Below are 14,570 nucleotides of genomic sequence, written 5' to 3' on the forward strand. Positions count from 1 at the left end.
GTATGCCTTTGCAGGGACATTCATCCAGAAAAATGAACAGCATTCTATCACAGCCCTGAATTCTGCCTTTGTAGGTGAAGGAGAGGCTTTGAGAAACTAGATGGTGATGAGTCATTCACCAGGAATAGCCATCCATCTGCAACAATCACCATGGCATTTTGATGGCCATCAAGTTGAGGTTCTGGTTACTAATGACTCCATGATAATGATGATAAGGATTTAGCAATGGCTCATATCATTAACTGTCTGGTGTCTGACTACAAGTTGGAGATCATTTGAATGGCTCCCTGCTTGAATGTGAGAGTACTGCCTGCATGTGAATGTTCAGATAATTGCCATAGCCGTGATATACTCTCAGCAATGACAGTGGCTTCTATCCATCGGTGGTTTATCCTTCAACAGTAATGAATTGGACATGGACTCATTCACTTTGGATGATACGTCAGGTAGTTAAATTGAAGCTTTATTTTCTTCTCTTTCAGGACAGGAAGTTGCTGAAGTTCTCTATCTCCTTCGTGCTTCCAATATTGTCTTTGAACAATGCTTTTAGTCATTGCAACTCCATCTTCTAGGCTCAAAATGTCCAATTAATTTTTCATGTAACAATGTGGGATGTTTGGCTTCACTGAAGTTGCTATGTAAGTCGACATTGTTAGAAGCGTTCAACTCTTGACTATCACCACATACTCTGTGTCAGATTGACCGACAGGTAGCTATAAATATTTCCATGGGAAGCAAAGAAGAAATCGCAATGATTACGCATACCAAATTCTAGACCATTTATATAGAGTGGGAAAAGCAAGGCAAAATAGTAGCAGTAACTGAAGAACTCCACTACAAACCATCCTCCAGCCTGAAAGATATCCATACTTTGCTTCCTATCACTCACTAATTTTGTATCAACATACCCCTATTATTCCATGAGCTATAACTTTCCTTGCCGGTCTGTAATGTGGCATTGCATAAAATACATTCTGAAAGTCCATGTACACGAGGTCAACAGAGTTACTCATATCAACCTTTGTTTTTACCTCTTAAAACAAGCAATGTTGCAGGCAGTACCTTTCAGCTAAGATGCTAAACCAAGGTTCCTTCTGCTGTCCATGCAGCAAGTAAAAATACTCCAAGAAGAACACAAGAGTTCTCTTCAATACTTTGGGTCCATTTGTATCCAGTGGCCAACATTGCAAAAATGGATTATTATTAATATAATAACTCATCTCATTACTGATAATAGGAGCGAGTTTTGAGAAGATTTGTAGCTCAGGTTGAGGTTCTGGATGTGAGTTTGCTCGCTGAGCTGGAAGGTTAGTTTTCAGACGTTTCGTCACCATTCTAGGTAACATTATCAGTGAGCCTCCGACGAAGCGCTGGTGTTATGTCCCGCTTTCTATTTATCTGCTTAGGTTTCCTTGGGTTGGTGATGTCATTTCCTGTTCTTTTTCTCAGGGGGTGGTAGATTGGCTCCAAATCAATGTGTTTGTTGATGGAGTTCCGGTTGGAATGCCATGCTTCTAGGAATTCTCGTGCATGTCTCTGTTTGGCTTGTCCTAGGATGGATGTGTTGTCCCAATCAAAGTGGTGCCCTTCCTTATCTGTATGTAAGGATACTAGTGATGGTGGGTCATGTCGTTTTGTGGCTAGTTGATGTTCATGTATCCTGGTGGCTAGCTTTCTGCCAGTTTGTCCAATGTAGTGTTTGTCACAGTTCTTGCAAGGTATTTTGTAGATGATGTTCGTTTTATTTGTTGTCTGTATAGGGTCTTTTAAGTTCATTAGCTGCTGTTTTAGTGTGTTGGTGGGTTTGTGGGCTACCCTGATGCCAAGGGGTCCGAGTAGTCTGGCAGTCATTTCGGAAATGTCTTTGATGTAGGGGAGAGTGGTTATGGTTTCTGAGCCCGTTTTGTCTGTCTGTTTGGGTTTGTTGCTGAGAAATCGGCGGACTGTGTTCATAGGGTACCCATTCTTTTTGAATACGCTGTATCGGTGATTTTCCTCTGCTCTGCGTAGTTCCTTTGTGCTGCAGTGTGTGGTGGCTCGTTGGAATAATGTTCTAATGCAGCTTCGTTTGTGGGTGTTGGGATGGTTGCTCCTGTAGTTCAGTATTTGGTCCGTATGTGTTGTTTTCCTGTAGACGCTGGTTTGAAGTTCCCCATTGGCTGTTCGCTCTACTGTGACATCTAGGAATGGCAGTTTGCTGTTGTTTTCCTTCTCTTTTGTGAATGTTATGCCAGTAAAGGGTATTATTGATGGTCTTGAATGACATCACGAACCCAAGGAAACCTAACCAGATAAATAGAAAGCGGGACATAACACCAGCGCTTCGTCGGAGGCTCACTGATGGTGTTACCTAGAATGGTGAAGAAACGTCTGAAAACTAACCTTCCAGCTCAGCGAGCAAACTCACATCCAGAACTGATAATAGGATTTTGCTAGATGCAAATTGGCTGTCACGAGTCCTACATCACAAGAATGGCTCCATTTCAGAAGTTCTTCAATGGTTACAAATTGCCGTTGAATACAAACGGTGACATACAAATTTCCTTTATGCTTTACAGGATAGTTTCACAACTTACTTGCACTTCCTAAGCACCATCCGCCCCCGTGAATGTAAATGACCGCTCGCCTGAGTCCTGGGAGAAGGATTTTTGGCTCATAGACACGAACTGGGACCTGGTTGAAGGTGGTGTCCATCACATTGACATTTTCATCAGATGAAGGACCCACTGACTCTGCTGTGGTGAGGACCATCATCATCTCCATGTAATGCTTGAACCCAACAAGTTCACTCAACTCGGCCTGCAATGTAGACACAGAAACAGATATGCAAGTTACCTTCACAATTAGTGCAGTCGCATTTGCTTCCTCCAGCACTACAACACCCCCAAGATCTCTAGCTCCTCCAAATTTTGCTCTCTTGCACACCCTGATTTCCTTTGCTGGGTTACTACCAATGATGCCTTCAGAAATTTGGGTTCTAAAGTTTGGAACTATCTCTCCATTTTTTGCTCTCTGTTAACATTCTCATGGCTAACATTGAGTTTTGTATGACCTTGGATTCTGAAGACAACACTGGATTTGAAATGTTAATTCTGATTCTTTCCAGAGATGCTGCCAGACCAGCTGAGTTTCTCCGAGAATTTCCCAGGGAGAGGAATGGAAGAGGCCCTTGCCAAATAGGTCGCACCTGGGACTGATGGCTCAAAGAGTGACCCCTTCTCCATTGCATGTTCTCTCAATGCCTAATTGCAACCTACAAATGGAAAAAGGCTGAGGCCACACCTGGAGTAGGCAGAATCTTATATTTTCCTTTCCAACACTACTGAGCAACAAGAGGCCATTCAAGCGGCAACTGTGTTAACATGTACCCTGCAAGTGGGTGTTTAAAGTGACTTGCAATATCATTGCAAGCATCTCACAGGCACAGTCCGAGCATGCAGGGTGCAAATGTCAGTCACGAGCAATGTTGACATTGTCATTAGGAATTGAAGATTGAAGGTAATCATCTCCATGAAGCAGGGATAATCACAGGTGACATCCAAAGTGCCTCTTAAAAAGTCGCTCCCATTGGCCATAAAACTAATGCAAGACAAGATTGTAGACTTGCTCGCCAAGCCAATGTGGTTGATTGCTGATGTTTCATCATCAAGCCTCCAGTGAAGCTGGGCTGAGAAATGGCAGATGGAGTTCAACCTGGATAAATGCGAGGTGATGCATTTTGGAAGGTCGAACTTAAATGCTGAATATAGGATTAAAGGCAGGATTCTCGGCAGTGTTGAGGAACAGCGGGATCTTGGTGTTCAAGTGCATAGCTCCCTCAAAGTTGCCACCAAGTGGATAAGGTTGTTAAGAAAGCATATGGTGTTTTGGCTTTCATTAACAGAGGGATCGAGTTTAAGAGCCGCGAGGTTATGCTGCAGCTCTACAAAACCCTGGTGAGACCACACTTGGAATATTGTGTCCATTTCTGGTTGCCCTGTTATAGGAAAGATGTGGATGCTTTGGAGAGGGTTCAGAAGAGATTTACCAGGATGCTGCCTGGACTGAAGGGCTTATCTTATGAAGAGAGGTTGACTGAGCTTGGACTTTTTTCATTGGAGAAAAGGAGGAGGAGAGGGGACCTAATTGAGGTATACAAGATAATGAGAGGCATAGATAAGAGTTGATAGCCAGAGACTATTTCCCCAGGGCAGGATTGACTGCCACAAGGGGTCATAGTTTTCAGGTGTTAGGAGGAAGATATGGAGGAGACGTCAGAGGGAGGTTCTTCACCCAGAGAGTTGTGAGCGCATGGAATAGTTTGCCAGTGGTAGTCGTGGAAGCGGAGTCATTAGTGACATTTAAGTGACTGCTGGACATGCACATGGACAGCAATGAATTGAGGGGAATGTAGGTTAGGTTATTTTATTTTTGGATTAGGATTATTCCACGGCACAACATCGTGGGCTGAAGGGCCTGAAATGTGCTGTACTTTTCTATGTTCTATGTTCTATGAAGCATTAGTGTTCTGTCCTCTTTATTATTTATATGCCTCGGTTTGCTGGGATAGTTGGCATCGCTTCTGGTTCTGTTTCTCAGTGGTTTGTATATTGGGTCCAGTTCAAATTATTTATTGAAAGATCCTTTACGTTTGTCAGTAGTAATACAAAGGATCCCATTCCCACAATGTAATATAAAGTAAAGGATCCTATTCCCCCAACCAAAAAACTAATGTAATATACAAAATACCACGCAAGGACTGTGAGAAACATTACAAACGCCAAACTGGAAGAAAACTGACAATAAGGATGCCAAACACCTACTAACCACCAAGAGACATAATCAGTTCTCACTGGTCTCAATAAACACAGACAAAGAAGGACTCAAATTTGACAGGGACAACACATCCTTAACAGCACAAGCCAAACTGAGACATGCCAGGGAATTTCTGGAGGTCTGGTATTCCAAGTGGAACTCCATCAACAAACACATCGAGTCGCACCTGATATACAAACCACTGATAAACAGAACTCAAAGTGATGCCAAACACCCCAACAAACCAAGGCATATAAATAATAAGTGGGACAGAACATCAACGCTTCATCGGAGATGCACTGACGATGTCACCTAGCAGGGTGACAAAACATCTGCAATCAAACACATCGGCTTGGCGAGCCAATCTACAACCTCATCCACAACCTGAGGTACAAATCTTCTCAAAACCTTTGAACTAATGCAAGACCTTGAAGGCTCCATTGGGGTATGGGACAGATTCTCCGTAAGTTGAAGTTTAAGCATCCAGTAAGATGCTCTTACTTGCATGATCCCTTTCATTGGTGAGGTGGGATTAGGAAAAGCATTCAATCCCCCTGCAGCATTCACAATGTCTTCCTCTCTCTTTGTGACATTACTTGTATTGCATTCATCACAATAAAGCTCCAAAGTCAAAGTACCATGTAGAGGCATTCCATGGCACTCTTTGTTTGGAGTGCTCCATGTCCCACTGTACAGAGGAATATGGCAAATCATCATTTGCAATTGATGCAAATGCTGACTACTCATTATTGAAAAAGGGCCTCTTCTCTTTCTTCTGCTCCTCAAACAGACTGATTGCAAGCGTCACCAACAAAACCAGACACCGAAGCAGTTATTATCACTGTTGCTGCAATGAAATGGAGGTATACAAAAGGAGGGGAGGAACAGTTGTGTCATCAATTCCAGGACCAGCAACAACCTCCAGCGGATGTTGAGTAGCTTGGACAAGAAATGGGTGCAGCTGAAAGTCCCCACAGAATATGCAGGAGGGCCAGAGTGCTACTTCCTCAAATGGAATTTCCTCTGATGAAGGTGTATTGCTACCATGGACTGAGGGTGATATGGAACACACCCACACTGCTGGATCAGGACCTGTGACCTGATTGGATGGATGGCCATCCTTTCTTAATGGCCAGCAAGCCAACAGCTGCATTGACCTTTTACGCAATTGGATCCTTCCTGTGTGGGATCCCTCAATTATCCACTCTCAAATAAATCAAGACAGATAGTTACCAAGGCTGTTTGTGCCAGATCGCACCACTTCACCTTGTTTCCCAATGACAGGGTCAGTGCTGCAGCCCAGGCAGTAGGACACAATAATGTAGTTCGCTTCCCCCAGGTACCAGGTATGTTGGGATGTGCACTTATTACATTGAAACCATCATATAACACAGCTGAGTTCATCAACAGAAAAAGGCTCTATTCCATCAGCATGCAAGTGATTTGTGATCATTGTTATCACCTCTTAGATGTGTGTATCCGATATGGGGATAAGGCAGGAACAGGATACTGATTGTGGATGATCAGCCATGATCATAATGAATGGTGGTACTGGATCGAAGGGCCAAATGGCCTACTCCAGTACTTATTTTCTATTGTCTTTTGTACCCTGGGAGCTGCTATGATGCCTATATCTGCAGGAACTGTAATGGTTCTGTGTTAAGGACCAGCTGCCTTACAAGGATGGTTGCTAGGGGACAAGGTCTATCCTCCATTATGCAATCCCATAAAAGAGAGGCCGACTATAGATATAATGTAACCCTTTCTTCTCCCAGGGTCATAGGGGAGCAGACAATAGGCTTACTGAAGAGGAGGCTTCGAAGCTTGGGTTGGGTAGGGGGTTGGGGGTTGTCGGGGGAGGTGTGTTGAGGATGGCTTTAAGTCCAGTTCTGAAGGAGTATGCCACATAATTCCAACATGATGTGCTCTGGACTATTGGAGAAGGCGGAAGATGCAACATAACTGAAGCTGATGAATAGAGAGTGGGAACAGCCTTCCAGAGGAAGAGGAGGACACTAGAGGAGGAGATCATAACCTTGTGTACAGTAAGAGAGCTGCAGTGTAGAGGACTACAAAGCCAAACAAGATTTAATTGATATCTGCTTCCAATTTTTGACTTTAAATTTGTTGTTGCTTGAAAAACATAAGCAGTGCATTCCTGTTCCAAGAGGCAACTACAGTTTCTGTTTTATTTCTGTTCACTTTTGGTTTCAGTAAAATGAGTGAATGCATGTTCTGACACGATTAAAGGCCTTCCTGTATGTGATGGTCCCATATTGAACAATGGGCTGTAAGGGACACAAAACAGAGAAGCAGTGATTTGGGAGTTTGGAAGATAAGATTCTGCTCAGCACAGGTAGGCCAAGTGGTTTGTGATTAAACATCAAAAGACATAGGTATGTGCAAGAAAGCGTCAACTGTTCCACCTGCAAGCTCCAAGGAGCATTGGTTTGTGAATGATTTACCATTCCTTGCACAGTGAAAGGCAACTCCAGACTGCTAACACCTGATCAGGTGAAAGGTCCAGAAATGGTGTTGTTGCCATGGAACCTGGGATATCCTTGCAGTGGTAAGGACTTCCACCTACAGCAAATAGGGGAATCAGAGTGGCATTGGAGGAGAGGGGCACAGTACCAAGTCAGTGAGGCAAATTTGACATAGTTGTGTGAGAAGACTTACTGGATCTTGTGGAGAGAAATCCTCTCTGAAACTCACCAAGAACCACAAAGCCCATTTCTCAAAAGATTCAGACCTCTATGTCTGCTATCTCCACTTTTTTATTGACTGGATTTATGCCGTTCTTAGTTGGTTGCACACCTCTTCCTACTTCCTTACTTTTAACTCCGACTATCCAGAGGATATATCCTATGGTAGCCTCTTAGTTCTCAACTACTTGCTGTCCCTTGGCAATATCGTCCAAAAGTACATAAGTTTCTACATTTCCACTAACAACATCTCATGTTATACAGTCAGAGTGATACAGCACAGATTCAGACCTATTGGTCCAACTCATCCATGCTGACCAAATTTCCCAAACTAAATGAGATCCACTTGCCTGCATTTAGCTCATATCTCTCTCAACCTGTCCTATTCATGTACTTGTCCAAATATCTTTTAAATATGGTAACTGTACCTATATCTACCACTTCCTCTGGCAGTTCATTCCACATATGAACCAAGCTGTGCGTGAGAAAAAAAATTCCCCTTAGGTCCCTTTTAAATCTTTCTCTTCCTCACCTTAAAGATATGCCCTCCAGTTTTGAAATCCCCAACCCAGGGAAAAAAGATCTTTGCTATTCGCTTTATCTATTCCCCTCAGAGTTTTATAAACCTCTGCAAGGTCACCCCTCAACCTGTTATATTCCAAGGAGGAATGTCCTAGTTCTTCCTCAGAACTCAAGCCCTCAGTTCCAGTAACATCCTGGTAAATCTTTTCTGAACCTTCTCCAATTCAAATAATATCCTTCCTATGAGCAGGTTGTCAAAAAAAACTACAAAAGCCGTAAAGTAGAAAATGCTGACTGAATGAAGCTGTTAACACATCTGATATATATCACTCACAAAAGGGAGATGGAAAATACATTTAAAAGAAAACACAAACTGTCAACTTCTTTATGTAGATTGTACTTCAAAGCTTTTATGATCTGAAAATCTAAAAAGGTATGAATTCTGTTGTAGATTCACAAGTTAATTTAAAACTTGTAGATTCAGCTTGGAGCAATGCAACATGGAACAGAAAATTTCAAAAATGCATCTCATAACATTAGTCTCAAACCTTGTGCTTCAGGCAACCCTTCTATTTTAATTCTGATGACAATTTTTAATCAGAATTCCAAGGGATTGCTTAATTTTTCTGTCATAGCACCTTCCACGGATGCTACTTGAAATGTCAGACAAATACTGTATAGATTTATATGTTTCACCAAGGCAGTGTGCAGTCACTTCCTTCACAACACATCTCCCAATGCAGATATAAGACAAAAACTGGCAGCTGTCCCTATTCAAATCATCAGTGCAGTCAATGACCGATGATAAAGGGAGAGGTCGGTTATTAAAATACAAAGCAGATAACTCCTTTAAGCAATCAACCAACTGACAGGCAAGCAAGCATCAAAAAGGAAGCTGCATACACTATGAGCGTCATTTCTCACATATAATTATGATTACAGGTATTGCAAATTGTATTAAATGTTTATAGGTCATATGCAAAGACAGCCAATCTCCAGCTAACGACAGAAATAAGATTCCCTTGGTTTCCTGCCACTTTTTTCTAAGCCGTTTGCCACTTACTAATCCAGAAATTGCAATTTTTAAGGATGGTTATTCCCACGACTCCCTTTTACTGCAGCGCAGTCTATGCGAAAGGGAGGTAGAAACAGTTGCAGCGTTACCAAGAGGTAATCTATCCATTGTGTATGTTGACCAAACCATTAGTTCAGCCTAATCTATTTCAAGCTTCATGTTAAACACTTAACAAGAAAATTAGTCGTAGTCAAAAGCAAAAAAGCAAAGAAGCTTCTTGAAGACTCATGTACTAAAATGAAATACTACTAGCACAGAAAAATGGATCCTCTTGTGCTGAAATTTGATGAGCAGCACACAAATATAAAACTTTTACACTATTAATAATCAACTGCCATAAATATCTGGCAATCTTACACCTCAAAAATCAACTTATGCAGGCAACTCTTCATTTCCCCACTAGTTCTTTATCTTTTACAGCCCTCCTGTGGGTGGCAATTCAGTTGATCACAACAATTGCACTCTCACGACAGACACTTGAAGGAATGACATTTAGGGAAAAGAAGAAGGCTTTATCAACTGTGAAAGTTATCTTCATTAATCTTATGCTTACATGCACTTACACAGTTGTAACCACAATTTCACACCTAAGCCCATTGAGATTCAGATCAATTATTGCACTGGCTAACTCAGTTTCAACATTATAGAAACAGTATCATATCTTTTCAGTGATATGCACAGACATAGAGTCAGAGGTGTACAGCATAGAAACAGACCCTTCAGTCCAACTTGTCCATGCTAACCAGATATCCTACATTAATCTAGTCCCATTTGCCAGCATTTGGCCCATATCCCTCTATACCCTTCCTATTGATATATCCATCCAGGCTCTGCTTAAAAGTTTTGTGCTCCTTTCACAAACATTAGTCACTCAAAGGGCGAAGTAATTTGATAACTGCAAGTAAACATTACTGGATTAAATAGCATGTTATGTTTCCAAGAACCAGGTCTGGAGTAATGACATTTGCTGGAACAGTAGTCAATGCCTGTACACTTTAAGAACTACAATTATCACAAATTAAACAGCAACCAAAATTATTTTGCCTCTGAGGTTGAGCCAAATGAGATGCAAGTATACTCCTGTCAGATTTCTGTCAATTCAAATAGCTCAATCTGCTACCAAAAGAATTACAAGGGGAGGTTAATGGATGTGGTCGAATTGGCCATACAAATTCCAAAGTGGATGTTAAAATTTTTCTTTGACGTTCATCAAGATTGAAATTTATTGAACATTTAATATCCCATTTATAAAGATATCCAACAATTTGTACAAAGAAGTTGAATTCTCAACAATCTCCAATGCCACCAAATCACTACAGATTTTCCAATGTCATAAAACCTACTGTTCAAATGAGCAATGAATTGCCTAGCTCATCATTTTTCTCAACACATCCACTAGCACAAATCTCAGATTGCTATTCCAATACTGGATGCCAGAAAAGCAAAAATTTACTTCCAAGTGTTGCAAGAATAAAGTAGTGACGTTTGGTTGCTGCCATAATCTCCATTCTTTGGACCCCAGCTTCATTTCTGTGCTTGGCAACTGAGACGCAGGGCCAGACTGTTCACACGAACTTGTTTTCATACTTGCCCAAGGATAAACTCTCAAGCCACATATCCATGCCACCAAAACAGTTGATTTTCACCTCAGCCTCGTGCAACCATGCTTCAGTTTATCTGAGTTGAAACTCTCGTCCATGCCTTTCTCACCTCTACACTTCAGCTATTCCAGCAAACTATTACTGGGTTTTGGTTTATTCATACACATGACACGGGCATCACAAGCTGGGCCAAACTAGTTGCCCCTGACGGTGAGCTGTCTTCTCCCACTGCTGGAGTCCATTTGTGCAGCTGGACCCACAATGCTTTTGGAAGGAAGTTTGAGGATTTTGACGAGAGATACTAAAGAAACAATAATATATTTCCATGTCAAGACGGTAGGTAACTTGGAATGGAAGCTGCAGGTGGTGCTCCCTTGTATCTCCTTCCTTTAACCTTCTACACAACAGAGATGTGTGTTTTTAAGGTTGGTTTTAGGAACCCTGGCAAACTTCCTTGCCATATCCTATCTTGTTGTAAACTTCATCTACAATCCTGCTACATGGATTTATTTACACCAAATCCTGTTGGCCCATCACCCCTGTGCTTGCTGACAATGCTTTGATTCTCAAATTCTTTACTATATTACGTAGACACTCAATAGTTCTTAGGTCCTCCAGACTTACAAACCTATAAATCCCTGCCCTGTACCATTCCTGCTTCTTGCTCTTCCTTGATTATAATTATACGACCACAAGTGACTGTGCCTTCAGTTTTGTCCCTAAGCTTTGTGATTCCCTCCCAAAAATCTTTATTTTAGTTGTTCTTGGGTAGTGAGGTCCACCATAATTTCCCTGGAGAAGGTGATGATAAGACACCATCTTAAACAATTGTAGTTCATATGGTACAGGCAGACCTACAATGCTGTTCGGAAAGGAGTTCCAGGATTTTGATCCATTGAGTGAGGGAATGACGATCTCATTCAAAGTCAGTGCGTAGCTTGGAGAAATCGCAACTTGTGGTGTTCCCATATATATGATGCCATCCTCTTAGACGGTAGAGCTCAAATTTAGAAGGGATTGTCAAATCAGGTTCAATGAGTTACTGCAGCACAACATATGGATGGTACACACTGCTGCTACTATCTCTATTCCTTTAACACTCAATTTTCTTTAAAAAATAATGTTGTTTTACAGAGCTTTTGATAATTTGATCCAATATTTCTTTAGGGTTCTATATCCAACATATTCTGGAAACCTGTGAAACAACTTAAAGTTTATTACCTTTAACAGGTGCTATAGAAATGCATGATTGTTGTTAGATTTTGTTCTTTCCTTTCCTTGATGGTTCGAAAGTTCTGACTGCTTTTAGACCATAAGACCATAAGACATAGGAGTGGAAGTAAGGCCATTCTGCCCATCGAGTCCACTCTGCCATTTAAATCATGGCCGATGGGCATTTCAACTCCACTTCCCTGCACTCTCCCCATAGCCCTTGATTCCTCTACAGATCAGCCATGAGAGGCTGCTCTCATTGACTGAGACTAATATGGACTGGTCTGTAATCCCTCTGAGCATTTGGCCAATTATTCTCACCCGTGTTAGCCCACAGCCCTCCATTTCACTTTTCATGTGTCCACCCAGGGGAAGGTTATAGTTTCATTTTCAAGCAGCACATTCAAGATCATAACAGATTCTTTTCTAAAGAGTATTTCTCCCTTCTGATTCTTTTAAACCTCTGTCGCTGATTAATGACCCAGTCAGTGGACACAGTTGTACCTACTCAATCAAAATTGCCTTACCTCCATCTCAGGAGTTGACTGCAAGGAAGGCAAATGCTATAGGTTTTATTTAATGGATTGCTGAGGAGGACATATTGTGATGCAGCGGTAGAGTCCCTCACCATACACAATAAAAACTTGTGTTCAAGTCCCACTGCTCCAGAGGTGGGTGATAACATCTCAAATGGGTTTATTTGCAAAAATATGTTAATGGGAAGCTGGATAAGTAAACAAGAGGGAAATAAATAAAGGATATACTTAGAGATGATCTGAGGTGGGTGGAAGCTTGACAAACATGATCACCGGCAAAAGGCTTTTTTAAAAATAAAGTGGTAACATTCTATATAAATATTTGTTCTTTTCTGTTTCAGTGTTAAATGTTATTATAATAAAAGTGTCACTTCAAGTTAGATTTCAGATCAAGACAGCCAAGTCTCAAAACATACAATTCTCTTGTTACTATTCCTGGACTATTAGCTGTCACTTCAATGCAAACCTGCAGATTAATAATTGGGAGAGTGTGCTTTGCAATCCAAAGTAATACAATGCCCATTGGCACACCCACCTCCAGTATGCAGTAACACAGCATGTAAGGACATCTGCACTACACAATAATTTCATTCCTTGGAAACAGTCCCTGAACCCACTCACGAAGTAATGCTCACTTGCCACTGCAATGTACAGTGTGTGGTGATGAAAGGTGTGTGTGATTTATATACATGAGTATCATTTTTAAGAGTTTGGATTTCAAACTAGTAGTTTCAGTATCACTTACTACTGCGACAGCTTGAAGAGAAAACAATATTCAGAGAGTCCGTTTGGAACTATGATCCATTCCAGTGTGTGTCAATCAGCGAGCAAACCAAATGCTAGAGAAACTGAGCAATCCTAGCAGACTTTATGGAGAGAGAAACAGCTTCAATGCTGAGTGTAGTATGACTTTTCAATAGGTTCTGAAGAAGAATCATACCAAACTCAAAATATCGCCTGTTTTTCTGTCTCTACAGATGTAGCAAGTCCTGCTGAGTTTCTCTGGCATTCTGTTTGTTTCAGATATTTTTGCTTTTATTCAGGTGTCAAAGAGCAGATCCTTTGGATTGTTAATAGAAGATTTTATTTGTTGGTGTGGTGGGTTTTACAACCATAAGTATGTTAGTTTTTTTTTATTCTGGTTTAGAATCATCAAGTATCAATTGCTAGTTTGGAAAAGCAAGGGATTGAAAACTGTTGGGACAGCTTTGGAGGAGATCTGGTTGTGATCAGAAGCAAATAGTTTGTCTCCAAGAAAGCAGCCAAAGACAATGCAAGGAAAGCTCAGTCACCTTGGTCATAAAGGTTTAGTTGTAAACTTTCCAGATCAGGACCATTTGGTTCAAAGTCAGCAGATAATTAAAAAGCTGAGAAAGTCTAAGCTTTCAGGTTGGTTTACTTAAGAAAGATTTCACAATTTATAAGGCAGAAATGATCAGATAGTTGAGTCAAATGTATAGATTATACACAGAAGGGTGATTTGGCGAGGTTGAAATGTCCTTGTGGAATAGATAAGATTTTGTTTGCTATGGGCTTTAAGATCTTTCAAACCATGCCTTACATTTACAAATCTTGGCTTACCTTTAGTTTATCACTCTTTCCTTTCAGGCAATAAGTTTGTGCTCTATCAGCAAAGAAAATCTGCAGCTTTTTGTGCTTCTATTTTTTCATGAATTACCACATTAAATTAAAGAAAGTCTGGAATCAAATTTCATTCTGGGACCTTGCACATACTACAGTAGCATCTATTGGAATCTTAACAGTATGCAATGTTGTATATTTGATACAGCATATAGCTGTGAGCACTAGCAGAGTTTATTTAAAAAGAGAACTTCATTTATTCTACAACTGGTTTGGGATCAAACTTTTCTGAATGATCATATGTCTGCTTCCTACAAATAGTGTCCCAGCACCCTCTCCATTGAAGTTCTAAGTATTAAATAGTTACCCTTTACCTGTGCTTCTGAGAAATTTAATTAGCATTCACTGCATGAATTCTAATCTGGTACAGTGGATCACTCATTCAAATACAAGTTGTTGTATTTTCATTGCATTGAGTTTAATTTAAATCCCATTCAACTTGCACCATTTAATCATTGCACATTACTCTAGGAGACATCCAAAT

The 14,570-nt window shown here is 40.9% G+C and overlaps 1 protein-coding gene across 2 annotated transcripts in view; it reads right to left on the reverse strand.

The window, feature by feature from the left end:
• Positions 1–14,570, reverse strand: part of aadac (arylacetamide deacetylase) — a 57,181-nt gene that overhangs the window by 16,023 nt on the left and 26,588 nt on the right. For both annotated transcript variants that reach the window (XM_048541602.2, XM_048541603.2), the window contains one exon: positions 2,577–2,799. In XM_048541602.2, coding sequence (XP_048397559.2) covers positions 2,577–2,799 — 223 coding nt within the window. The remainder of the gene's footprint in view (positions 1–2,576; positions 2,800–14,570) is intronic.

This window comes from Stegostoma tigrinum, chromosome 14, assembly GCF_030684315.1.
Source record: "Stegostoma tigrinum isolate sSteTig4 chromosome 14, sSteTig4.hap1, whole genome shotgun sequence".
NCBI lineage: Eukaryota > Metazoa > Chordata > Chondrichthyes > Orectolobiformes > Stegostomatidae > Stegostoma > Stegostoma tigrinum.